This window comes from Sturnira hondurensis, unplaced genomic scaffold, assembly GCF_014824575.4.
Source record: "Sturnira hondurensis isolate 20B ecotype Veracruz unplaced genomic scaffold, ASM1482457v3 Scaffold0013381, whole genome shotgun sequence".
Classification (NCBI taxonomy): domain Eukaryota; kingdom Metazoa; phylum Chordata; class Mammalia; order Chiroptera; family Phyllostomidae; genus Sturnira; species Sturnira hondurensis.
In genome coordinates this window covers 1645330-1673275 of record NW_028086012.1, presented here as the reverse complement: position 1 = coordinate 1673275, position 27946 = coordinate 1645330, and the positions used below count along the sequence as shown (strand labels likewise).

At 51.5% G+C, this 27946-nt stretch overlaps 1 protein-coding gene across 1 annotated transcript in view; it reads left to right on the top strand.

Annotated features, from left to right (window-relative positions):
- The first annotated feature begins 11912 nt into the window (after nucleotides 1–11912).
- Nucleotides 11913–27946, top strand: part of CUNH1orf94 (chromosome unknown C1orf94 homolog) — a 34433-nt gene continuing 18399 nt past the window's right edge. Inside the window, exon 1 of the mRNA XM_037061411.1 lies at nucleotides 11913–12244. Within this exon, the coding sequence (XP_036917306.1) occupies nucleotides 11913–12244 (332 nt within the window). The remainder of the gene's footprint in view (nucleotides 12245–27946) is intronic.

Here is a 27946-nt window from a genome sequence, read left to right as displayed (position 1 = left end):
TCAGGGTCTTCCCTGGGGGGGTGGGCCCCGTGACTCCTAAGCTTGGGCCTTCCCCCTCTCCTGGAGGCAGGGTTCTCCTCCAGAGAAAGGAGCTGGCAAAGATCACCAGCCCTCCCCAGCAGCCCACAGCTGGGCCAGAGTCTGGGCTGCTCTGATTCTGGGGCTCAAGGCCAGTGGACTTCCCCCACCCGCTTCTTAGCTCCAGAACTTTGCCCTATGGCTGCAACCCACAGCTGATGTTTACCCCAAAACTCTCCCTGGAAAAAAGGACATCTGTCATCTTTCTCCCTGGGGGCTGTAGGGGGCCGGGGTGCCCTTTTTATCCCTATACCGGGTCCAATTACTCACTCCCCCCACCATGCATCCCTCCCTGTTCTATTTGGGGCTGCATACCTTTGCTGAGGCCCCCTGAGCTCTGGGCCCTGTGCCAGCCTGGGCGGGGGGCCATGCAGAGGCGAACCGTGTGTGGTCTACTGGGGAGGCTGGAGGCAGAGGCAGAGACCCGCACGCGGCCCACACGGCCAGGCAGTGAGTGGCACTCACCGTGACAGGGAGGGGCGTGTGGTGGAAGCATGTCGGGCAATAAGCTTTGCCAGGGCGTGGGGACCAGTAGGCTAGTTTCAGGAAGGAAGTAGGATTTCGGCTGGACCCTGAGGCCTGAATAGAGACTTTGATGAGGTGAAGATTGATTTACACAACCAATATTTATTCAGGATCATTACACGCCAGACACTGTGCTAGGTAATGAACATACATCCCAGCGAACAGCTCCTGGCTTGTGAAGGCAGGCAGTAAATAAATACAGTCGCACCTCGGTACTCGTTGGCTCCAGAACTCCTCAAACCCTGTCTGTACTCCTGGCATTTTGGTGAGAAAAAGGTTTCAGCACTGGGCACTTGCCGGGGACTTGTGGCACTTTCTAGAACTCGCACGAGTCCCGGTGCCCCCACCCCACAAGAAAAAGTGCTTCATCGCTCGCTCGTGGCCTGTTCGGTACGCGCAGACCTCGGCACTCATCCAGAGTTCCGGAGCAAATCCACGACGAGTACTGAGGTACCACTGTCTGTATGAAAGGCACTAATTCAGAATGCTAATTAAGAATTAAGAAGGAAAAGCTCATGGTGCTGCGAGAAGGATGGGGGTGGGGGCCTGCACAGCTCACACAGCAGATCTGGAAAGGTCTCTCCGAGGTGGTGACTGAAGGTGGGATTGAAAATTACGCCAAGAACCATGCAAAGAGGTAGGAGAGGGGCTTTTGGCATAGAAAGCATGGACAAGGGCCTGGAAAGGGGAGGGGAACCCAGGAGAGGAGAAGAGGGCCCAAGCCAGATCGTGAGGGACTGGGGGGGGGGGCGGGGCTGAGCAGTGGGGAACAGGAAGTATATCAGTTTGTTAGGGCTNGGGGGGGGGGAGGCGGGGCTGAGCAGTGGGGAACAGGAAGTATATCAGTTTGTTAGGGCTTCGGTTACAAAGGACCACACGCCAGGTGGCTTAAACAACAGAAATTTGTTTTCTCACTGTTCTGGAGGCTCCATGTCCAAGGTCGAGGTGATGGCAGGGGGGGCTCCTGCTGAGCCCTCTCTCCTTTTCTCGTAGGTGGCCATCTTCTCTCTATGTCTTCACAAGGTCCCCCTTCTGTACATGTCTGTGTCCAAATTTCCTCTTTTTATAAGGACACCAGTCATACTGGATTACAGCGCATCCTAATCTCATTTCAACTTGATTACCTCTTTAAAACCTTGTCTCCAAAGATAGTCACATTCTGGGGTTAGGACTTCAAAATGAGAAAAAAAAATTTTTTTTTGGAGGGAGACACAATTCAGGCCATAATAGAGGGGAGGGGGAGCGAATGCATGACAGTCAGGACATGTATTTAAAGAGATCTCTGCTAAGGCTGCAAATAGTGTGACTGCTTTAGCAGGTGGGGAGTGCTGAATACCAGAGCGGTGGATTTTTCCTTTCTAGGAAATAAGATCCAAGTGGCACAGCCTGGCGTGTGCTCTGATTTCTCTGTGGGGCACACACAGGAAAGGAAGGGGCAGGAAAAGGGGAGATCACTTGGTAGGTCACTGCCATAGTCTCAGCTGGACGTGATGTGGCCAAGGCAGATATGAAGGCCCTGGACATGTTGGCAGGGCAGGGGAGAGGCAGGAGGGTCAGAGAGAACTTCCCTGGAGAGGCTGTAGCTCAGCCCAGCCCCCCAGGGCTGATTCCCAGCCTGCCCATTCCGTTCTCCCCCGGAGCAATAGGCAGCCAGGGGTCAGGGTCGGTCATGCCACACTGTCACGTTGGAAAAAAAAAAAAACCAAACACAACAACCCAGTGAGGTATAGTGACTCACCAAGATAAGCCTAATATCCAGATAAGATCAGAGTGCATTTCAGAAAGAAAACAAGGTCTGATGCTCTGCAGAACTTTGATTTAAGTAAGGGATGTAGACTGACGCACTGAAATGTTCGTTCTGACCCAAGCAGAAAATAAAAGCCTTCTGAAGGAGAGAGGGAGGGAGGGGGAGTGAGAGAGACCCAGCAAATGGGATGCCTTAGCCATCAGGGCAAGAACGGAGCCTGAGAGGCCAGCAGCAGTGCAGAGACGGCCTACAGAGAAAAGGCGAGAGCCCAAAGGAAAAGCTGGGGATCTGGGTAGAGGGTGGAGATTTTAAATCTTGAACAAGAGCAGACACAAGCTAGTATTTCCCAAGGGCAAGGCTGTCACCGTAAAGATGACAGTGATGACACCTTCTTAAGGAAAGGCGACGGAGGGGGTTTAGGAGAAAAAGCCCAGAACAAACTGCGGGGGGGCTGTGGGCCTCAACAATCAGGAGGGACAAGTGAGCAGGGCCCTCAGTCCAGTGCCCTCAAAGGCCGGGGGCATCGAATTGTGGTATTTCTGGCAGAGAATTCTCCGTTTGGGCAACAAGGAAAGGGACAGAGCTCAGGTCCATGGCAAAAAGGTCACGTTTTTCTTCTTCTTGTCAGAAGCCATAGTGCACAGGAGAGGGCCTGTTCTAGGCTATCAGCTCTAGTTGAAGTTCCTCCAATCAGCTATGCCATCAGGCCTCCTCACCTTGACTCAACGCTCTTTCCTCTGGCTGTAAAAACCATTCCACCTCTCAGTGGGCGGAGGAAATGATTCCTAATCGCCGCTGGGCGCAAGGGCCACCTTCCCCCGTAGTCTTTTCTAAATGCCCCACGCCCCGCTGAGCCAGATGCCCCTTGCCGCTTGGACTGCTGCCCCTTCCGCACCCCAGAGCAGGGGTTCCCCACCAGGGCTGAGGCGGCCCTGCCTGGGGGACACTTGGCGGTATCTGCAGATGTTTTTGGTGCGGCATCTAGTGGGTGGAGTCCAGGGACGCTGCTAGACATTCCACCATGCCCAAGGAAGTGCCCTCCTCCTCTCCCCCAAAATTATTTGGCCAAAAATATCAATAGTGCTGAACTGTCACCGAAAAGCGGCTGCCCCGCCTGGGGGACATTTTCCAGGCCCCTCTGCGGTTGAGTGCCGTCCAAAACCAAGGTTCAAGCCAGAGGAATGTGGGCAGAAGGGGTGGGTGCCATTTTGAGGCGTATCCCAGAAAGCGCCCCCAGCCTTACTCATCGGTCTCCGGGCTGCAGACAGAGCATTTGGGTCCCCAGGAAGTGGCAGAGCCACAGATAAAGGAAACCCAGATCCCGGATCACCTGTGGAGGAAAGCCACCACCCAGCAGGGACACCTGCGTTGGCCCCTTATATGAGCAACGCCTTTTCACAGCACTGAAATTCAGAGACGTATCACAGCAGCTAGTCATACTCACACACACCCCTCCAGGCTGCATCCTGACCAGGTGTTCGCTTGCTCCTCACCCATTCATTCGTGCATTCCTGCCGCAGGAATTAGTCTGCATGTCAGGCTCTGTGCTAGGTGCTAAGGAAACAAATGTAAAGAAGAACAAGTCGTTTTCAGTAGTTCCTGTCCTCGGGGGCCTGTTAGTTTATTGAGAAGATTGGTTTGGTTAATTACTCTGGGAGAAAGGCAGGATGTGATGGGAAGGAGAAGGGCCCCAGCTCTGCCCGGGGAGAGGGGCAGGTGAGAAGAGGCACCTTGCAGGAAGACAGCAGTGTGGTCCAGCGCAGGGAGGCAGACACAGGGAAAGGACCTGCCACCCGCCAGGAGATCCCAGGAGCTGGAGGAAGGGTGGGCGGGACCAGCCTCTCTGCATTTGTGGACCTTCTTGCCTGTTTCCCAGCAGTAGACTGGGAGCTGGGTAAAGGGCAGGAAACTTCTCCCGAGGAGACTCCTGAGCCCCCCGTGCCTGGACTGTGTCTGGCATTGTCTCCTCTTGGATGTCCCACGGGAGGCTCTCCCCCTTCTGCTCATGACCGAACTCACCCACTTCTAACCCTTCACCATACGCCACCCCGTCTCTGCTCACTCCCCCATCTCAGGAAACGATTCCTGTATCCTCAGTTCCTGAGGCAGAAACCTAGGGGGTCTTGGACTCCCCCCTCATTTAGCCCCCAGATCCAGGCAATCCCCAAGTCCGCTAAATTCTCCCTCCTTAACATCTCCCAGGCCCTAGCCAGGGCCCCCATCGTCCCTCTGGTTCCTTCACAGCTGCAGAACCAGTGCCCCAACTTTGCTCTTGCCCCAATCAAGCTATCTTCCTCCTTGCTTCCAGTTTATCTTTCAAATCGCTAACCTGATTTCACAGCTCCCCTGCCTTCCCAGGCTATTTCCCACGGCCTACAGAGTGAAATCCAAGTTCCCTGCTAGACCCTCCAAGACTCGCCTCTGCCTGCCCTTCTAGCCCCGTCCCCACACTCCGCAGACCCTGGGCTCTAGCCATTGGGAGGACCTTGCATTCCTGACATGCGCTGCGCTTTCACTCTCCTTTGCCTCCGGGCCTCTGCGCATGCGGCTGCCTCTGCCTGGACCGATCTTCTCCTCCTGGGTCTGGTGTTTTCCTATTTGCCCTTCAAAACTCTGTCCGGGTGTCAGCCCTTACCAGCCATCTTCACCAGTGCCATCCAGAGTGCGTGGTGGGCATTCTGTAGATCTTTGCTGGATGGATGGATGAATGGATGGGTGGGTGGATGGTTGGATGCCTGAGTAGGTGCTCCGTGATGTTTGTGAAATGGACCTAACTGTGTCTCTCCTAGACTTCATCGTCGGAGTTCCTTAAAGAAGTGCTTTTTCCGAGTTATGACTTCACGTGATGCCGTCTTCAGAGGCCCTGATGTGCGAGGCTAACCAACCTAACGGCATTTCTGTCTGTATGAAAACAGAATTGAATATATTGCCCGCGATGTCACTCAGTGTCCTTTATAAAAAGGACACATGATAAATTCATGCTTGGGGTTATTTCCAGGAAACATTTTGTCTCTGCAGATGAAGACGCGTATTTCCTGCCATCAGAAAAGAAAACCTGTCTTCCAGTGTGTTTCATTGTTTGCTTTGGCTGACAAACAGGGACACCCAGTTTTACTGCCTTATTACCTCCGTGTGTTCTGACCAATTCCGGTGACTGGAAGTAGCAACTCTTTCTGTTTTTTGTAGATGGAGGCACTTCTTGCTGTGTTCTTTGATGCCGTAATTTTTACTTCTTCATTGGAAAGCTGCCTCAAATCATCTCTGCAGTCGGCTAGTATAGATCTTAAAGGAACACATATTGATGACCAACCTCCTGGCAAGGAAGGAATGGAAAAAGGGGCAGACACCAAGCTTCCAGTTGAGAGGGACCCGGTATAGAGCCTCTCCAGGAACCTGGGGGGCACCCACCACGACGGGGGTCTGGCAGGAAGGACGCAGGAGGAAGCAAGAATCCAGAGTCAGGATTCTGACTCTGTTGCTACCTTCTTGGGCCTCCACTGACAAATCTTTTCCTCCACCAACTACGGCCTTCCTTTTCCCTAACTTTAAATGCAGAGCTCACAGACTGCTATTTTATGTTAATAGCACAATAGTAACAACAAGAATCAGTATCTTGTACTGAGGGCACACTTCGAACTTTATAAGGATGTAAAGTGCCCCAAGAACTTGGGTGAGAGAACATGGGTGAGAGAACTGTTCTTACCCCAAGAACTGTGCTGAGAACTTTACATGGATGTCCTATTGGAACCTCTTCCTCTCTGAACCTGTCTGTTGTTTCTGTCTTTCGCAGATGATGAAATGCCAGAGAAGGTAGCACATGCACAGCTACCCTTTAGTAAGTAGCAGGGCAGGAATTCAAAGTCAGGTGTGTCAGCCGCTACCAACGAAGCTCTTTTCTTTAAAAAAAAATGTATTCATTGAGTGTTTATTTCCTTTAGTTATGTTTGTTAATTTTACAGAGAGAGAGGGAGGAATGGAGGGAGGGGGAGGGAGAGAGAGAAACACTGATATGAGAAACATCAGTCGGTTGCCTCCCCACCCACAATTTAGGGAGGCATGTGCCCTGACTGGAGAGCGAACCCACGACCTTTCGGTGAACAGGGTGATGCTCCAACCAACGAGCCACCTGGCCTGGGCCACCCAAGTTCTTAACAAGGCCCTGGCACCTGGACACAAAACGGAAGCAATGATAAGGGGTNAATTCAAAGTCAGGTGGGTCAGCCGCTACCAACGAAGCTCTTTTCTTTAAAAAAAAAATGTATTTATTGAGTGTTTATTTCCTTTAGTTATGTTTGTTAATTTTACAGAGAGGGAGGGAGGAATGGAGGGAGGGGGAGGGAGAGAGAGAAACACTGATACGAGAAACATCAGTCGGTTGCCTCCCCACCCACAATTTAGGGAGGCATGTGCCCTGACTGGAGAGCGAACCCACGACCTTTCGGTGAAGAGGGTGATGCTCCAACCAACGAGCCACCTGGCCTGGGCCACCCAAGTTCTTAACAAGGCCCTGGCACCTGGACACAAAACGGAAGCAATGATAAGGGGTGAAATGCCTTGGGCAGTGGTGGGGCTGGCTGATGGTGGAGCTGGCGGGAGAGAGGAGCCACAGAGTCACGGCTTTGCTTCTAAAACACTGGTGTCCTTTTCCAAAGTCCTGGAAAGCCGCTGGCTGCTCTGCAGCCGTGTTCAGTGGGTGGGGCCACACCCAGGGGAGACCCATACCTTCCCTTCCTTCAGCTCGGATATTTTCTCCCTCAAGAGCAGTTGCCTGAGGTCTCCCCTGCACAGACCTGCCTCAGGGCATTTCGACGCATTAGGCATCACCCGCACGGTAACCAGGGGCGCCCCTGTGGTTTCCAGGGGCCTATGAAAAGTTTGAGGCCCGCAAATATTATTCGCTTCACAACACAAAGAAGCAAAGTGCAACGTCAAGATCAGTAAATAGTTAATGAAATGCAAGATGCAACATTATGTCAACTTCATTAACTGTTGAATTTAATCGTCATAAAATTTTCATTCCATTTGATGAGAATTTGTAGGTTGGAGTCTTCCCACTGGGCAAGGTGTCCCAGGTAGGCAGGAGGGTCGGTGAGAAATCACAGCACATCCTCCATTAAATAAATTACTCATGGCCAAAGATTTTCAAAAGCAAAATGGTAAAAATCTTTTCAATTTTCTTTCACAGCTGAGCGGCTTATATTTATGGCGGGAGGCAAACGTGTTTAAAGTGTGTTAGAAGAGAGAAAGGCCTACAAGGCATAAGGCCTGAAAGATCTTGAAAGAGCCTCATGCCCTGCGCTGCCTTCTGAATTTTCTGACTTAGCCACGTTTATCTTGGTGATGGAAGCCAGGTGAGTTGAGGCTTTGGCTGCAGAAGAGGTAGGGAGACGTACCTCCTCCTGAGGCTTTCCTGGTTCCCAAGTAGAAAAGCAGGACTCCTAGGATCCTCAGTAATGTTAGCTGACATTTACTGGGTACGCGGCAGGTACCAGACTAACTACTGTGAGGACCGTACATGGATGGTCTCAGTCATCCCAAGCAGCTCTGGAGGGTATTTTATTGTCCCTGTTCCACAAATGAGCGCATTGAGGTCTAAGTGGTTACAACACCCACCCAGAGCCATGGAGGTAGTAAGGGTGATTTAAGAATTTTCCCAAACTAAAAATAATTTACAGATGAAACAGTGCCCATGACCGTTTCAAGGTCTTAAAAAAAAAAAGCAGGGACCAGTCCAATTTTTTCACTGTTATGTCCTCAAAACCTGAACACTACTGGGCACGTCGACATCCGGGTGCTGAAGGGACACAACTGTTGTTCAACAGAGACCGGACGAAGCTCCGTTTTCCCCACACCTGCTGTGTATCAGGCACCTGTGGAACGCTTTGCCCCCTCACTAGCCTGTGACAACATCTAGGCTCGAGGTCTCATTGCTCTCCCAGCCTGGCACTTTGCACAGTCTCGGCCCATAAAAAGGCTTAGTCGATGATTGGAGTCCATTCCCCCATCACAGAGCAATCTCCCAGTGCAGCCGAAGTTCTTCCTCCGGATACATAGCACAAAGACCTGTTATGTAAAAATGCCAGCCCTGACTGGCCTCAGGTTGGATGTTGTCTTGCAAAGTGAAAGGTCAGGGTGCAAGGCTGGGTTGCTATTCTGTCCCTGGTTGGGGCACATCTGGGAGGCAACTGATGGATGTTTCCCTCACCCATCGATGTTTCTCTCCCTTTTTCTCACTCCCTTCCCCTCTCTCTAAAAATAAATAATAAATAAACAAATAAACCTTAAAAAAAACCTCCAGTGGCACACATTTTCGTGTGCTCAGCTAGCTGACACACAAGCTAACACACAACACTGATGTGGCCCTCTGTGCCAGGTGTGGCTCACGGCATGCCCCATGGGTTAAGTAGTCACTTAGTAATAAAACATCTACAACAATTCTACAGAACAGGAGTTTTCCCAAATCATCATCCCATTTCACAGACACAGAGACCAAGGGTTATGAGCGGAGGGGTGTCTTCCCCAAGTTCATGTGTTGTAGTCCTGACCTCCGGGACCCCAGATGGGCCTGTTTAGAGATTGGGCCAAGAGTGGTTATAGGTAAAATGAGGTCATCAGGTTGGGCGCCAGTACAATGCGACTGGTGTCCTCACATGGAGAGATGAGGAGGCAGACATGCACAGGAGAGGGACCTCACGAAGACCCGAAAAAGACAGCATCTGTGAGACGAGAGAAGCTTCGGAAGGAACCAACCCTGCCGACGCCTTGATCTTAGGCTTCTGGCTTCCAGAACTGTGCGGAAATGAGTTTCCGTGGCTTTAGCCATCCAGCCTGTAATGTGGCAGCCCCGGTACATCAAGACACAGAGTAACGCGCCTAAGCCTGCAAAAAACACGAACTCAGAATCTGAACCCGGGCTGTCTGCTTCTAGAGTCTATTTGGTTTGGGAGAATGACAATGTTCTTTCTCTGTGCTGTCCACTTGAAATATGGCTAAAGTAAATAAGGAACTGAAATTTTAATTTACATTAAAATTAAATGAAAGAAGTAGCCACATGGTGCTAGTGGCGACCATACAGCTTTTTACTGTGGCTAAGTACATCACTTAAGTTTTTTTGCAGCATCTTCTAGAAACCTCCCCTGTGTGCTCAAAAACACATGCCCCTGCCTGTGTTCCCCACCCCTGCTATATTTCAGAGTGAACTGGCTAACTTTGCAGAATCCTGCGGCCCGGGCAGAGCGGGGACCTGGGAGTTCTGTTCCAAACGTGGGTGTTAGCCAACCAAATGCCAAGCAGCACAAACACTGAGTGACATTTTCAGAACTATTAATATTTCATCAGAAATGATCACTTTTCCTTTAAGTACACTATTTTAAAAGGCTTTCTACATTCTTAACTATAATTTTATTCAGTCTAGGTCCTCGGAATTTTCCCCAAAGGAACACATATTCAATTTTATAATGAAAATCAAAGGGGAATGAAGCTGGGATTTCAAAGTTTAGTCAACATTTCCAGGAACTTGGGCTGTCTGTAAAGAGCAAGATTGTGTATTGGGCACCTACTATATGCCCAGTACTTTCTATAGTATACTATTAATTTACCCAACACACATTTATTGAGTGCCTACTAGGCGCCATGGGACCTTTATATTTATTAACCCCATTTTACAGAAAAAAATTTCTTTTCATCCTCTCTTTCATCTTGAATGTCACCTCCTCAAAGAGGCCCGCCTGGACCACCCACCGCCTAAAGCCCCCACTACTCCTCTCCCCACCGCCTCCAGCGGGGCCGCCAGAGCTCTACATCATCTGTAATCACTGCTCACTCACTCACTTTGCGCGTTCGTGCCCTGTCTCCCTGTACCAGAGCGTAGGCTCCATGATAGCAGGGACACCACCAGTCTTGCTCGCCTTCAGGCTTCCTTGGGGCCTAGCCAGTCGCCTGGCGCAGCGGGAGGGCAGCACCAATATTTGAGGAACGAAAGAATGAGGATGGGAGAAACAAAGAAAGTTGTCAGGGTCAACGGACAACTTTGTTGTCAGGAGAAACAAAAAGTTGCACAGGTAGGAAGGAGCAGTGTCCGGATTCAATCCTCTGTGTATCAGCTGCCACCTCCTCAGCTCACATGTCTTCTTGTCCGCCCTCTTGCTCTTCCTTTGCAGAGGAAACACTGAAGGCACAACCATGGGCTCCCAGGGCCGAAGGTCCCCCGACAGAAAAAGTGCTGCGTCAATTCGGAGTTTAAGAAGCCCCTTCCGTGGGCGGAGGGGCCCACTGAGCAACAAACAGCAAACAGTGTTTCGCTCTGCGCCTCCGCCCCTGACCCCCCACTCCCACGGGCTCACCCCCCGCCCACCCCCAGGACCCCTGAACCCAGTGCAGGTGGGAAGGGCCTATCTCAGTGACTGAGAGCCTGGGGGCGGGGCCGAGTTTGAATCCCAGCTCCTCCCTTCCTAGGGGGCCTTGGGCACACCCCTCGACGAGTCTGATACTGGGTTTCCTGAAGGGTAGAGTGATTAAAAACAAAACCAATGGTACTATCTTCATAGGCGTGTATCAACTGAATACGACAACACAGAGAGCCCAGTGCTTAGCACACAGTAAAGCCCAATGAAAATGGCAGTTGGGGTAAAACCAGACGACGGCTCGAAGGGCAGGGCCCCGGGCAGGCGCTGGGGTTCCTGCGGAGTGGCAGGGCAGGCAGGGGCGGCACCCTTCACTTGGAATAGGGAAAAGCGCTCTGGGCCCCCGCCCCGCCCCCATCCCACTGGGGGGCCTGAGACACCAAACCGAACCGGGGCGCCCCGCGCCCCCAGCCGTTGCTTTTGAAATCCACAGAGGAATTCCAGTGCTGGACGGGAAGGGTGTGGGAGCCACCCGCACGCAAGACAGCTACCTTTTAAGGAGTGGGGACTCTTCCTGGGGCGATCCCTGGGCGCTGGACTCTCGGACGCTCTTGCAAGGCGCTGGAGAGGGGCCAGGTCAGGGAGTGAGGGCGAGTAAGACGGGGCCAGGCCTGCGAGGGGAAGACCGTTGGTCCCCGGAGTGCGTGGGGGTCCCAGGGAAGGCCCGTGGGAGAGCCCAATGGCGGGCTCCTGCCCTCAAGGTGCCTAGCACAGTGTCAGGCTCTCACCCAGTCCTCTTCGAGGTCGAGCCGGCGAGAATGGGCTGAGCCCCGGGTGCCACGGCTGTTACAGGCGTGTGGCAAGGGGGTTGTGTCAGGGATTGTGGGGAGAGCCAGCCCTCCCCCTCCAGCTGTTCCCAGATGTCATTCTGCCCACCCAGGCACCTGGTTCCTGAGCTCAGGGGGATTCCAAGGTTACTAAGCTACCGGGTTTTGTTGACTTCAAAATATTTTCTTCTCAGGGAGAGGGGGAGGGGGGCAAAGGTCAGAAAAGAGCAAATAAAAACAAATCAAAATAAGCTCCCCCTCCCTCAAAGGAAGCTGACCTCCACCCACCACAGGCGCACAAACGGGAGGCCGCTGAGCTTCGTCACTGGGCTGGAGCGGCCGCCAGGCAGAACTGAACCGCTTCCGCCCCAGCCTCATCTGCCTGTTCGGTGAATGAAGGGCGGTGGTGGATGGTCCCCCAGTCTTCGAGCCCTGGGTGGACAAAAGGGCTTCCGGAAAGAGAGGAGGACGATGGCCAGCGGAAATGGGCTCCCTGCGTCCTCGGCCCTGGTGGCCAAGCGCCCCTCAGCCCTGGGCCCGTTCCCCAGATACATCTGGATCCACCAGGACACACCCCAAGACAGTCTAGACAAGACCTGCCATGAAATCTGGAAGCGAGTTCAGCGCCTGCCCCAGGCTTTGCAGCCCCCGACCTTGAAGGAGCAGCTCTCTGTCCCCGTGGTGTCTGGAACTCCAAGAGACAATGGGCTCAGCTTCCAAGAAGAGTAAGTATTGCCCTCTCGTGGCTGGCTCCAAGTGAGGAGGGCAGACGTGAGGTCAGACCCTCTGGGGGGATGTTCTGGCCCATTCTTCAGTGTGGTTAAACCCTAAAAGATCGTGTAGTTTCCCTAACCAATTCCTGGTAGTCCTTCGTCCACGCTTTATAGGAGAGTTAACTGGGGTCCTGAAGTTACCTGGGCGACGGGCCAGGCCAGGGCTCTTTCTTCCCCAGCCTGCTGAGGGGATAGTTCTCATCCTAAAGGTCGAAACAATCAGAAGTGGATCTGAGGACCTTGAAAAACCACCCTAGCCAGGGCCGAGGGTTAGATGCCCATGGCTTCCCCAAAAGACAACTGGAAGTTTCCCCCTCCCCCCTCCAAAGGCGAGGCACTGGCACCGAGGAGGCTGGTGGTTTCAGACCACATCTGGAGCTCCCTAATACAGGGAGCAGCTGTCCCATTCAGACTCCACGGAAGCCGCTGCACGCGCGCACATCAAAATATTTACTGGGAAGGCATTGACATATTCAGAGGACATAATAGAAAATTAAAGTGTGGGACGATGGCTGGGAATAGCCCGTTTCCTGGGTGGGAAATCCTGTGTCTGGGAAACACAGCTAAATATTCCTCCACCGGGGCAAAGTTGAGCCAATACTGTTGGGGATGGATATTCACAAGGAGAGGAAGGTGGGGACCTCATTAGGAAAAGCAAGCGCAATTGTCGTGGCTATCGGTGCCGCTGCTGAGCACTTGTTTGAAGACGCTTTGCATCTTCAAAGTGGGCTGCAAACATTAATTAATCCTCCCAGAGCCCTTATGAGACAGGTATTAGTGTCCCCATTTTACAGATGGAGTGTATTAATAATTAAGTGCTAATTAGAGACTAAGTGATAATGAAGTGTTGCCTGTTCCAACACATGGTCTGGCTCAGTTCAGAGCTGCTCTGGGCTGGGGGAACCCTTTGGGCAAATATCAGCTGAGTCTGGTTTCAGGGATTGCCAGGCAAGAGCTGAGAACAAAGGCAGTGTGTAACTGTTACCCAGGGTTCCACTGCTCACCGTCCCTTTCTGGGCTGCAGACAAAGGTGGAGGCACTTTGGCTGGTACTGCTTCCCCTGCCCTGTGCTCAGCACGATATGGCTGGGACGGAAATGGCTTAGCTACTGCCCAAACCTTGCAGTTCAGCCCTGCGGCGGCACTGGGTCCCTCTTCCCTGCCCATCGCCATCTGCTCTGGGACAGGGTCTTGGCAGGGGGCCGGTGAGGCTGTGCTCAAGCCCTCAGTGGCCAAGGAGCTGACTGTCCACTTGGTGAACCAGGGTCGGTGGCAGTTTCCAGTAGGTGGCACCCTCTCTGCCAGGTCACACCTAGTTAATGAAGACAGACTCTATTTCCAGTCCACACTTGGCCGAAAAGTGAACTGACTCACCTTTGGCCAGTTGCTTAATTTCACTTAGCCTTGATTTTCTCATCTGCAAATTGAGGATGATATGCCCTGCCTTGTCCACCTCAGAGCTGATAATGAGGATCAAATGTGACGGGAGACAGGAGGCTGAAAACTGCATTATACAAATGAAGTTCTCCTTAAATGTAATTCTCAGGGTTGGGGTTTTTGCTGTTGTTGGCTTCAATCTGGGGTTTCCACACTGTGCTTCTAGACCCTGTGGTGCTGCAGGGGTCACCTGGAGTCGAGTGGTCTGGTGGCCGGGCCCCAGTTCCCCTTCAACCAGAGCTGTTCTGCTTTAGTAGCCTTTTCTTACTGGAGTTCTGAGTAAAGACTGCGTTTGCGACAGGGTTCTGCTACTGAGAAAGGAGGTGGGAAACCACTGGCTTAGGTGCGTAAACGACACGGTAATCGTGTGGATATCAACCATGTAGAACACGGTGAGCTGTGGTTGAAAGAAAGGCAGCCGTGATGGTGGAGTCAGAGAACCCTGGTTTCAGGTCACAATTCAGCCCCATGCCATCTGCAGGATTTGTCTAATTTATGTGAGCTTCAGTTTCCTCATCTGTCAAAGAGCGATGATTACTATGCGTTCCATAGGGTTTGGGGAATGATTAAACATTCCTGGTAATAACCAGGATTTGCAGAAATTCTTCATAGTGATGGTGATGATGATGATTTCTTGAAATTAGTGTATCGGGTAGGTACTATTTTAAATTCTCCATTTTTATTTTTTGTTATGTGAATCTCCAAACACATCAAGTAGTGTAGCGAATATCTTTGGGTCTGTCACTGAGTTTATGAAGTTTGTGCCATTCTTGTTTCAATTTCTCCCTCTCCTGTTTTGAAATGAGACCCTTTTACACATGAGGTAGCAGGTCTGGAGGGGTTCATGTCTTTGCCCCAAACCTTACGGTTACGAAGTGGTGGGGTTTCAGAGAGCAAACCCAGGGCCGTCTTGGCCACCGTGTGATAGTGTTGGCTGGCTCCCCTTAGAAATTGAGGCCTTGTTTGGAGAGTCAGGACACTTGGCAGTCCCCTCTTCTGAGTCATCATCACACTAGATCAGAGATTTGAAGCCCAGGGAGCTGCCCAGTGTGTTATAAGGTGACCTCAGGCCCACAAGACCCCTCTCAGCTAATCTTTCTACGGCTCAAGGTGTAGACCTGGTTTCGGTTGTTTTGTGCTATGGGAAACAACCATATAAGAATGTTGTAGAACTCTTGTTAGCCAGAAATTTTTTTCTTGACCGTGTCTCCAATACATTTCAGAATCCCAGACATTTCAAGTTTGAAAGGGATCTTGGAGGTCATCTTCTGCTGCTTGAGTCACTCCTTAACATCCTTGCCAAGTGGTTGTCCACTTTCACACTTTCTTAGGTGGAGAGCTCACCCCTTTTTAGAGTGGCTCTTTTCCTTATCTTGAACTGTGACTACCGAAAGACCACTTTCTTCTTGTGCCAAATCTGTCTCTGTTTGACTAATACCCGTCAGGGATTCTGCCCTTCACTCCCAACCAAAGTCTATCTTCTATCTCTCTCGATAGCCCTGTAGATGTTAAAAGATAGTGACAGTATTTCTCTTAGGATTTCTGGTTTCTACAAGTTAGATTTCTTTGGTTTTCTAAGTTTCTTGTCAGGTGCCAGTTTGGTCAGTTTCGTGCCCACACCGTGGGTTCTGGGGCAGTGCAGCAACCAGAGCCAGGTACAGAAATTCAGGTGTGCAGAAAAACCCAATCTGTGCAGATTGGATCCTCCCTGTTAATATTCCATACTCATGGCAATAGTGATTAATACTGTTTTGCTTTTCTCCCCAAGCCGACTTCACCCTGTGGGCACATTTTCAGTTTATTCACTCAATTATTCATTCTACAAATACTTATTAAGCATCTACTATGTGCCTGGCACAGTGCTAAGAGCGAGTGGGATAGAGCTGTAAACCAGACAGGGTCCTGCCTTCCTACAGTTGACCTTCAAGTAGGGGAGAGAAACAGAAAACAAGTGAATAAAAGACTAGGATAACTTCAGATGGGAAAAGAACTGGTGGTGTTCTGGTTGGAGAAAATCAATAATAAACATACAATATAGGCCAGATAATTTCAGATAGCAATGAGTGCTCTGATACAAATAAAACCGGGTGAAGTACTAGGGAGGGTCTTCAGATGGGGTGGTTGGGAAAAGACTCTCTGGGAAGAGGTGGTCATTGGAGCTGAGACCTGGACACCCGGAAGGAACCAGTCAAGCGAATTCCTGGGAAAGGATGTCCAGGCAGAAAGAAGGGCAACTGCGAAGACCCGGAGGTGGGAGTGGAGCAAAGTGGCCTAGGGACAGCATGGCTGAGGTGTATTGAGTGATAGGATATGGGACAAGGTGACGGGAGAGGCAGAGATGAGGGGGTCTTAGAAAACTTGAAAGATCACTGTAGAGAGTTTATTTTTGATTCTCTGGGTTATGGGCACCCATTGGAGGTTTTGGGGGAGAGAGTGTAATTTACTCAGACTCACTCGTTTTCAGAGATCTCTCCGGCTACTGCATGGAGAAGACTCACAGGTGTGTGAGAGAGGAAGCTGGGAGACCTCTGGGAAGATGCTGCAGGGGGTGGTGCCTGGAGAAGAGAGATTGCCGGGGGGCTGGAAAAGTGGGGGACTTGGTGTGTATTTTGAAGAAGAGCCAACAGACCTGCCAGTGGTTTGGGGCACACACATGGAGACATCAAGTCTGACTTAAGGCTTTTGGCTTGAGCTGCTGGTTGGACAGAGGTGCCATTGATGGAGGAGGAGGAGAAGGAACAGGGAGAAATCCGCTTTGAGGGAGAAATCAATAGTTCCACCTAGTGTCAATTAAACTCCAGAATTGTGTTGAGTTATCTTTTAATTAGTCTGAAATTTGTGCTTAGAGAATTGTGGCCAGTCACTTACTAACTCAAATTCCAGGATTGCTTATTCACTCATTCCTCCTCATTACTACAACCGCACAGCCTCGGTTGGGGGCTTTGGATTTGCTGTTGTCTCCATTTCCTTGACTATGAAGTGGCTTTTGTTCATTCCATCATTTATAAGATCATTCGACACTCACAATTGCCTTCTTGGTCCCAGAGAACAAACTAATCTTTTGTGCTGCTCTTATTTAAACAATTGGATGTATCCTATTTTCCTGGAAAAGTTGCTTGGCATATATCACAACTTTTATTTATTGTTATTATTTTTTTAAGAAGCTTGAAACCTGGTGATGGGAGAGACAAGGACGAGACTCCCAGCTGGAAACTCAGATTGATGCCCTAGAGCAGAAGCCAGCTCTGGAGACTTTTAGAGTTCAATGCTCTAGCCTCGTGTTTTCTCCCCTTGAGGGATCAAACACCTCTCTGAGAGTCTGAGGAAAGCTTGTGCCTGAAACACATCCTCGTGGCCCTTGACATTTTGTGAATGACTCAGAGACTTCCTGAGCCCCAGGTTGGAATCCTTTTCTCCTGGACCCAACACTTAAGTGTCTTCTTCCCCTGGGCTTCCTAGGGCTGAGACTCAGCCTCTGTTGTGACTCCAATCACATTGACATCAACGCACCCCCATCCTGGTGGTCAAGTGAAGTAGCGGATGCAATGGTGCTGGCAGACAGAGGTTCCGGGCCCTCCATCCCATCCCTCTTCCAGTCCCTGCACACGTACAGCATTCACCTTCACGGTGGTTTTTGACTCCTGGTCTCTCTGCTCATCTCTCTTCTGCCATCGTTACAGTACCTCAGCTCTCTGTGTCTGGTTCCCTTCCCTCCTGGATGTCTTTCTGCCTTCTCCAGCTTCATCTTCCTAAAACACATGAACAGTGTGAATCAGTCATCTTTCAGGGCTCCCTCATTGTCTTCTGAATTCCTTGACCTAGTTTTGAGGGTCTCAGTACTTGGGCTCTCAGCCTACCTACCTCTCTACATGCAGATCTTGCTGTCTCCTTCACACTCTAGAACCAAGATGAGCTACCAGCAGATGCACATCTCTTTGCCTTTCCTCGGGTTATTCTACTACCAGGAGTGCCTTTCATCCATATCCCTGCTTATTGAAACCCTACCCATCCTTAAAGACCTAGAATAAGTGTCATCCTCTGAATTTTCACTGCTCACCCCATTCAACAATTTTTCTTCCTCTCTCTTCCATGTTCCTCTTTTCAATCTAAGTAAATAATATTCCTTCTCCTTCCTAAGGGTTTGAAGGCGATCACAATATCGGCATTGGATAACAATAAAATAAGGAGGCAGGTAGATTTGAAGCCTAGCATACCTCCTAGTGGTAACCAAGCTACTCAAACTTTCTGTGCCCCATTTTATGCACCTGAGAAGTGGAAAAAGTCATAGTGACCACCTTAAAGAATTACTGTGGAGGTTAATGGAATAAGGTGTGTTAGGCTCACACAGCACCTAGTGTAAGATAAGGGCTCCAGGTTCATCATCACCACCAGCATCATCAGCATCATCAGCATCACCATCATCGGCATCATCACGGTCAACATCAGCATCATCAGCATCATCGGCATCATCACCATCAACTTCAGCAACATCATCACCACCGTTATCACATTATTGTTATTATAAAGGATAAGATGACAGGGGTTAAGTAATCGAGAATGGTATTGGGAGAGGAGATTTATTTACCAGGAAATCTAAGCTAAGGGAAACGACTTAGCTGAGGACAGCATTTTGCTTTGAGGTTCTTGGCAGCTAGGGCAAAAGGGGAACATAAGCGTTGGTTACTGTAAGTCATTATCTAATAAGAGAAAGCAGGTGAGCTGATCCGGACAGCCCAAGTATGAGGGGTCTTTAGATGAGGGTGATGGAATGGAAGAGTCAGTTTAGAGCCAGCTCTCAAGTTGACTGTTGGCCACAGGAGAGGACGCAATGTCCCATTTTGTTTTGTTGGTGCATTTCTGGCATGGAAGTTCTGATAAGGTGGTCACCTGGCACCACTTGTATCCTGCCTTGTGACAAAAATACTTCTCCCACTCTTGACCATGGCTTCGTAAGAGCAAGGGCTGTGTCTTACTCATCTTTGTCTCCCCAGCACCCAGCCGATTTCCTGGCATTTGATGACTCTGCAGTGTAAATGAATGAATGAGGAAGTGAATGATGGGTGAACCATAAAAGTGTCACTGCAAGGAGGGTGAGTGAGGCCCAGAGGTGGCCAGGATCCAAGCAAGAAGTCGCGATCATCAGAGGAAGCATTGAGTGACATAGGGACAGAATATCAATAAGCCGAGACACTGCAAGGTTTCCCACCCATCTCCTTCTGCCTTCAGCTGCAGAGAAGGGAGGTAACACTTTCTTGAGCACTTGCTGTGTGCCAGGTTCTGAATTTTAAATTTTTGTTTATCTCATTGTCTTAGCAGGAGGTGATTGATATTACTCCCCTTTTACAGATGAAGAAGCTGAGGCTCAGAGAAGTTAGGCAACTTGCCCAGTCACCCAACTCAAATGGGGCGTAGCAGAAATAGGGCCTGGTGGGGCTGCAGGGCCAGAGCGCTTGCCCAGACACCAGCAGCCCTTTAGAATAGTCCTCCGTGTCTGCTTAGCACTGGGAACCATGAGCGGTGAAGGGGAGATGAATCGTGATTAACATCCCACGTCCCCTGTCCCCCTTTTTAATTTAATTTTATGGTTTGGGGACTTGGGTTGCAGGTTGTGGGAGCCTGCAGAGACTGGCCACCAGTGGTTTGGTTTAATCCCCTTTTTAATATCTTTGTTGCAACATTCTTTCCAATTCAGCTCCCAAGTCACATTAAAAAAATATCTCTTCCTTAGGGTAGTCCTTCTCTTATTAAACAGATTCAAATGAAAAGTTTTAAAGATAATTTGAACAATAAGAATCACTCTGTAGCTCCCAGCCGAAGCTCCTTTATTGCTGTATTTATTCCTCAGTATTTCCTGCCTCATTCCCCAGCTCATTCCCCAGCTCACTGAATCCCTCATCCAAGTCCTTGGCCCACCTCAGGTCTGAGTCTTGTTTTCTCAACTTCTCCTTTCTCCTCCAGGCATGAAGAGTCAGAGAGGCGGTGGGATGGGGTAAATTTGCACCCGGTTCGGTGCCTTCCTATACATCACTTGCATCAAAACTTTGCGAGTTGGGGGCAAAGGGTGGAGGATAGACACCTGCTCTGATTGCAGATACCTGGGCCCCATTCTGGGCCGACTGAACTGCCATCTTCCCAAGGGTGCCCAGGAATCTGCATTTGCAACAAGCACTGCAGGCAACTCCTGTGAATGTGTATAGAAAGTTCTCTGATACTTCGGGGTCAGGGTCAAAGATGATGAAACCTCAGGCTTAAAAGGGACACAGCTTTGAGAAGGAGATGTTCCAAGGAAAAGCATGCAGGAAGGAGGCTAGCCTTTACTGAATGCTAAGTGTGTGCCAGGGACATTGTGAAAAATGACTCTACTCTCTGTAAAGGGCCTTTGCTAAGAAATGAGACGGACACGAAGTCCAGGCTTGGCCTGTGGGCAGCTGAGGGATATAACAGTGTCACCTCTTTTAACCCCACCCTTGGTGGTGTCACCGTCCCATGATGCTTCAGAGCCTTTCCTATCTTTCCACCCCTAGCTGCAGGCCGGGCCCTGGGCTGGGTCAGTGGGCTCCAAGCTGGCCGCCCAGCTTGGCCCTCCCACACCAAAGGGTCTCTGGGTCTCTCAGTCAGAGCTGCTAACATTTGCATAGCGCCCTTACAGTTTACCAAGTGCTCTCACATTCACCATCTCACTTAATCCTCACCAGAGCAGGGGGAGCAGGGTGGGAGGCCTGAGGCTCTGCTCTGCCCCGCCCCCTGCCCCCAAGAGAGAGGTCCCAGCAGACAGATCTCAGTGGGTTTCCAGGTACCTTTGGGACACGGGTGCAGAGGCCCCAGGATAGCAAATAAATCTGCAGCTTCCCTCAACTGCCCCCTCCACTCCCAGATGAAAAAACCTTGGCCCGGGACCCTCAGATTGTTAGAGAGGTGGAATCCGTCCTTTTCCCTGGTTCCTTTTCTTCCTGCTGGTTCTTTACAAGGCTATGGTGGTGGTGGTGGGGTGTATGTGTATGATTGTTGGGGCATGTACATGGCTGTGCTGTGTGTACATGTGTATTCATGTCTGTGCGTATATATACAGCATGTGTGCATGGCTGCGCTGTGGGTTGGTGCGTATATGTGCACTGCTGTGCTGTGTGTCCATGGCTGTGGTGTGTATATGGGGAGGGGATGCAAGGCAGTTCGGTGAATCCTGTGTCTGGAGGAGAGGAAAGGTGGAGGAAGACCCAAGGCAGCTTTGACAGAGATGACTGTATCCCTTCCCTCCACAATGGGCAGGGGCCACCAGGGTGCTGTGGCATATCCGTCAGCCTTGATCAAGTGGACCCAATGGGGGCTGGTGCCAGAGCCTCTGCCTCCATGATGAAGGCCCTTCCTTGTCTGGGGCACTTTGGTGCCTCCTTGTCACCCCCACTCACAGCCATGGCTCCTTCACGTCCCTGAGTTGCACACCCACCCACCCACCCAGTTCTGCCTTCTGCTGCCTCATCCTCCTAGTTGCTGGCTGGCTCCTGGCCTTTGGCCATCTTGCAACTGAGACTCAGAGAAGGGAAGTGAATTGAGGTCACCCCATCAGAAAGGACAGAGCTGGGGCTTGAATGCAGGTCTCCTGACCGCCAAGGTCTTGCTTGTCATGCCACTTCTCCTGTTTTGGGACGTGTAAGGCAGTGGCTAAGAGTAGAGACTTGAACCCATCCAGGCTTGGTTCCCAGTCCTGCTCCAGCACTTGCGCTCTTGGGTGAACTTGAATTTCTCGTTAATTCTCGAACCTTAGTTTCCCTTCTAAAGTGGCAATAAAGATGTTTATCTATTCCTCGTGGCTATTGTGGAGTCAAGTGCCACCTGTAATACCTGGCACCTAGCAGACCCAGCACAGGTCCTGGCTCAGGGTCAGTCCCCTCCTGTCACTCCTCTGGGCTGCTCCCCAGAAGAAACCCGGCCCTGACACTTCCCTGCTAAAACCTTTCCAATGGCTTCCCTGCTTCCTTTAGAACTAAATCTTTCAGCGCCACTCTAAGACCTGGCAGGTTCTGACTCCTACCTCCTCTAGCCTCGCCTCCTGTGACTTCCCCACTCGCCAACAAAGGTGCCCCACCCACTTTAGCATAGTCCCACCAATGCACCGAGCTCCCGTGTACCGCGAGACCCTCACACATGCTGTTCCCTATGTCTGGAAAGCTCTTCCTTGCTTTCTTTACCTGGCTAAATGCTTATTACCTGTTAGGCCCCCACCGAAATGACCTTTCCTCAGAGAGCCCTTTTTCGCTCTCCTATCTTAGGTGTGCATCCCTGGCTTCGAACACACAGCACTTTGATGTGGTTTTCGGAGTGGCCTAATGGTTAAGAGAGTGGCATCTGAGCAAGACTGTCTCAGTTCGTCACTTTGTCCCATGTTAGTTTCCTCTTGGGGAAATTCCCTAACTCCTCTGTCCCTTGGCTTCTTCAGTCTAAAACTGGGGTCACTGTATCTGTCTGTACCAGTTAGCTATAGTTCACAGAGCACCCCAACGCCTAGTGGCTCAAAACAACAACTATTTACTCAGCTCCCCTTTCTGTTGTCCAGGGGTCTGGGCTGGGTTCAGCCAGGCGGTTCTTCTGGTGAGGAGTGGGCTTGGCTGGGCATGGGTGGTGCGCACCCAGCACCTGGAGGTCGGTTGGGTCAGGCCAACTGTCGGGGGTTGCCTGTGTGGGATGTTTCATTCTTCAGTGGGCTCTCGAGGGCTTGTTCACCTGGAGGTGGCCGAAACCCAAAAGAAACAAGAGGCTGATGTAGTGTAGAGGCCTAGTGTGATGTAATGTAAGAGCCCACGCACTTTACATTATGACTTGACTCAAGATGGGTGGGAATTACCAAAGTACCTGGACACAGGATATCAAGGGTGTAATAATGTGGAGCCATCACGGTCATCGGACTACCCCACTGCCCGGTGGGGGCTGTTGTGGGGATTCAAATGAGAGTTTTGCATGCAAGGGGCTCAGCAGTATCTGGCTGGTTGGCACTCCAGGAATGCTAATGTTTCTTCCTATTTTGTGAGCTAGGACCTGACACAGCCGGCTTAAGGTCTGGCCTCCACCAAGGGGCGGGGATCTGACTCCCGCTTCTGCCTCCCTCCATAGACTCAGCTCGTAGCCAGCATGTGGGGAAGTCAGAATCTCACCCACAGCCAGGAGGCCAGCCTGTGGATGGGCCGCCGTCTGAACCCAGGTCTGTGCGGGACCCAGAGCCTGGCCCACGCTTCCCTCCTCAAAGGGCCGTGTCACCGGGGCATGGGGCCTAGGTACCTTGTTTGTGGATGGTCAGAAATGCCGTAGTGAGAAGAAAATATTTGTTTTGGTGTCCTCTTCCAGCACTAACAATTTTATGTTTGCATTTTTTTGTTGTTTGGCTCAGATGAATAGCAGTTTTCATCTTTGCTCTGTGTTATCATGTACACAGAACTGCTATGGGGAGCTAACAGCATGCTTGCTTAGTCATTATTCTGGGAAGGGGTGCCAGCCAGTCAATAGCCTTTATTTTTATATAACTCTGCACACTGCAAATGCAGAAACAACGCACAGCATCCGCATACAAAGCCTCCTTCCGACACCTATCATTTCGGGAGGTGGGCAAGCAGAGGTGGCGGCGGCACCCATCCCGACTCCTGCTTCCTTTGTCAGCACTCAGGAGCTGGGTTAACCTTCCTGAATAATTCNTGTACACAGAACTGCTATGGGGAGCTAACAGCATGCTTGCTTAGTCATTATTCTGGGAAGGGGTGCCAGCCAGTCAATAGCCTTTATTTTTATATAACTCTGCACACTGCAAATGCAGAAACAACGCACAGCATCTGCATACAAAGCCTCCTTCCGACACCTATCATTTCGGGAGGTGGGCAAGCAGAGGTGGCGGCGGCAGCCATCCCTACTCCTGCTTCCTTCGTCAGCACTCAGGAGCTGGGTTAACCTTCCTGAATAATTCACTGTGATAGTCTGTGGCAGATTTCATGGTTTTTACCAACTTGAAGGGGAAAGGAAATAGCACGGGAGAAGTGCCAACATCGGCAAAACTTCTTAAGAAGAGAGAAAAATAAAGATTCCAGAAATGCAGGCAAGCAGCTTGATTTGAACCCAGCAAAGTTGTAAGAAGAATGAAAAATGTTTGTGTGAGCCCCAAGGTGGTTGCTAAGAGGTGGACTCCGTGTCAGATCAGCCAGGGGCCTCTCTTGCAGAGGTTCGGAGCCCTTAGGACAGGACCCAGCAGGGTAGTTAGTGAACAGCTCCCAGGGCTGCTGGACCAGAGACAGAGAGGGGGGACAGGAAGTGGAATCAAAGCCAGATAGGTTGTGACCCATGCAAGGAGTGAGACAGTCTTTGGCAACAGAGCTCTTGATTTCAAGAGCTCTAAGAAATGGACAAGTGTAAAGAGAAGTTCATGAGCTAGTTCATACACTTATTTATTCAACAAATCCTTACCGAGCTAAAGTTATGTGCCAGGCACTGTTCTGCTCCCCCAGGCCTCTCTGGTGAAGAAGATACAGTGCCTGCCCTCAGGGAGGATGTGTTCCTGTGGGGAGTAAAGACATAAAAACGATACTGTAAGATAGTGACCAAAACTAGGAGGAAAATAAACAACTTGAAGGAGCAGATAATGCCTGGTAAGGTGGGCCAAGGGCGGGGTGGCGGGGGGTGGGGGAGGCAGTAATAACAGTTTAGAAAAGGGACAGGAAAGGCTATTTGAGAGTATGAAACTTGAACTAAGGTGTGAATGATGAGCCAGGCAAGGGGTGACCTGGCCTTCCATAGGACTGCAGACACCAGGGGCTGGAATGAACTTGGCATGTCAGGGAATATTTGTAAAGCCAGCGAGGCTGGAAGGAGGAGGAGTCAAAGTGGGAGGGGCCATGGGCCCCGTGTGGTGCCCTGGGGGTCAGAGAGGGGTTTGGATTTCGTTCTACGTGTACTGAGAGTCCACACGAGGGTTTGAATGGTGGAACGTTTTGATCTGGGTTCTGAGAATGTCCTAGCTCTGTGGACATACACTTTCTCTAGAACAAATGAGAACACATGAATCTTGTTTTCACGGGCGTGGAGGGGATAGGTCTAGAGACCCTGCATGGGGGATGTGTCGCTGCTCTGACTCTGGATGGCAGCGAGGTGCTGGACAAAGGCTGCCTTGGAGAAGTGGCAACGGGTCGGCAGTGACTGGGTTGATTGAGGGACCGGCTCCCTCAGAGCGTTGATCCAGGATCACTGCCAGGCAGGCCCTGGGGAGGGTCTCCAGCAGGCTGGTCTCCTCCTCCCTAGGTCAGCCCGGGAGTCTCTCCCTTTTAACATTTTTATCCACAAGCTGCCACTCCCCCTCTTCACCCCCCCGAGACCCACCCGGGAGAAGTGCTCCTCAGACAGGCAGCTGACCGGGAGCTGTGAGCAACAGCTAATGTCACAACACAAAGCTCCTCCACCGCCTGGAGAAGTGGGATGAGCCCAGCACTGTCCCTGATGGCAGATTGGGGTGCCGAGCCCAGCCTGGGAGAGGAGCTGGAAGACCCCTCTGACCCACATCCCTGCAGAGGAGGCAGATGGGTGGGAGGAGGTGGTGCCGTCAGCCGACCCATCGGCAGCCCCATACCAGCCTCTTGACTTTCTCCGGACAAGGGCCTTAGCCTCTTGCAGGCTCGCTTTTCCCATCTTCGAGGATGGTAACATCTACTACCCAGGGCTGTGAGGAGGAATAAATCTGAGCATACAGATGGGTGTCCGGCATCTGGCCTGTAGTGGGTTCAGGGCAGGTTCAGGGGAACCAGCAGTCAGTTGGGGCAGTTCTGGGGAGGGCAGGTGCTCTGGGCAGCCTCTCAGCAGCACACGGAGGACCCATGGCCCCTCCGCTCCTGGTGCTGCACTGCCCTTTCTGGGAGTGTCAGCTTCCCGAGAGGCCCATTGGCCCCTGTGACCTGGGGGCAGGGGGGGGGGAATGCCTGGGAGTGTGAGCAGGGGTCACACTCAGCTCCTGCAGGATTTTCTCTGCCAGCCTAGTGCCCTGGTGGGGGGAGGGGGAGTGGGGGGTGTCCTCTTTAGGGGCTGAGCAGGGACCTCCTCCTGTGGGGCATTTTTTTGGTACCAGGACCTCAAGCCTTGTGGGTCTTTTAGAAGCTGCTTTGGCTTCTGCTTAGAGCCTGTAGTCCAAAGGATTCAGGGGTGAGACGTTTGTGTGCTCCTATGCCATGTATAACATCTTGATTAAAAAAATAACAACCAGAAACCAAACACAAAAGCAGAGTGAACCACGCGTGATGAAGCCAAGTACCCATCACACGGCTTCCCCGGTGATCAGCATAGGGCCGGTCTGGTTCCATCTGTGGCCCCTCCCTTCTTGCCCCCCTCGCTGAGGAATTAAAGCAAATCCCAGACATAATTGTGTCTGTAAATGCTTTAGTATCTCTAGAAGATAAGGATTCTTTTTTGGTTGTTTGGGTGATACCATTATCACAATTTTAAAAAATGGACATAATTATAGTAAGTCCAATTCAGAAAACTAACACACAGCTTGCTTCGTCCCTCTTTTTGGTGGGGCGCTGGTCCTTCAAATGTCTGGTTTCTGTGACTGGGGACTCCTCTGCTCCCTTCGAGGAGGAGGAAGGGGGATCTGACACTTGGGATCCCGGACTGGCAACCTCTTCCTTGCAATTGTTCCTGTGGACACAGGGGTGAGATGAGGCCTATTTATAGACTAAGTCTAGACATGGGAAGGAGGAAAGACAGGGGACAGGCGAGAGGACAAAGAAGAGAGAGATGAGAGAGTGAGTGGGGGAAGAGGAAAGGGGACAGGTGAAGCTGGCCGTGCCCCACGCCTAGCCTTGCCGACCTCCAGAGCGCCCAGGGCCAGCCTGCTCTAGGGAAGGCTCTCAGCCAGTGGGCTGGGGGGGCGTCCGGCGCACAGGGATCTGTGCGGAGCTCACACATGGGTTGTCCCAAGTTCTCACACCACCCATCAGGGTGGGGGCTGCTTGCGTCAGACCCCCATCACAGGGGAGTCCCTGGGGTTCTAGGATCTGACATGAGGTAAGGATTTGTGCCTGATTCCGAACCAGGCCGATCTGGCTGGAGTCTGCCGGTTCCTGGCACCGCCCCTGCCTCCAGACCCAGGGGTTCTCCACCCAGGAGGCTGGCTGTCTCAGTTGTTGGAATACCAACACATTCCCATTCCTTTAGCTCTTCCCATGTGCCCAAGTGCCTTGGCCGCCCTGCCCCTTCTGCAGGAGCCCTGGCCTCTGTAAGACCCAGCACCTATGGGGTCAATGCCCCGTACAGCAGGACGCCTCTGGGACTGTACCCTGTGCCCCTTCCGGTTGTTGTCAGGTGCAGAGACTCAACTACTGCTTCTTTGCATGGTGATACATGAGCCACTGAGCGCCCCATCACGTGTGCGCACATGTGAGCATGCATGTGCTCACGCACAAAGAGCATTCCTGGGGAAGCACAGTTTTGCTCTGTAATCACTGTTGGTGGGGCTCACCGTGCCCTGGGAACAGGTCTCAGAGTGGGAGTGTGTGCCAGGTCTGCCCACCTGTGAAGCTCTGCTCATGGGAAGCTTTCGTTTTCCCATCCAATCTCTTCTTCGCCTCCTTTACCACCTTCTTCCAGGGCCAACGCACTGAGCAGTTTCCAGAACGCTCTGTGTAACCACCTCATCCGCCCTTCACGGGGGCCCAGTGAGTGGGGAGAGTAGCTGGTTTTGAACTGGGTGCTGGTGATTCTCCTGGGAGTGCCAGGGTGGAAGGTGTCCCCTTACGAAGGATGCCAGCGGGACATGCTGTGTCACGAGCCAGGCCAGCGGGATCACCAGCTGCTCCCACACCTGGAGGGAGCCAGCAACCAGGGGCCGAGAGTCCATGGGACCATCAGGCCCTTCAGACAGGTGCTGGCTGTTGGGGTGCAGCTGCGGGCCAGGTCTGAGGTGCAGGTAGAGACCTTTGTTTAGATACAGGTAAATGCTTGTGACTCCGTGCAGGGACCAACCAACTGCCGGTGCTCCCACGAAGTGAGGCCCAGTCCAGCGGCCTCGATCTCAAGTTAAACCTCAGCTCACTCAGTAAGAGGCCGTATTGAGAAGGGGCCCAGGTGTCCTGATTCCCAGAACCACACTCTTGGTGCTGTGCCTGCTGGCCTGGTCTAGAGACCTCCTGAGAGCCCACTGCTGGCCCATATTCTCTTGAGAAAGCCACCGGTTTCTCTTGCCTTCCCCACCCCCTTC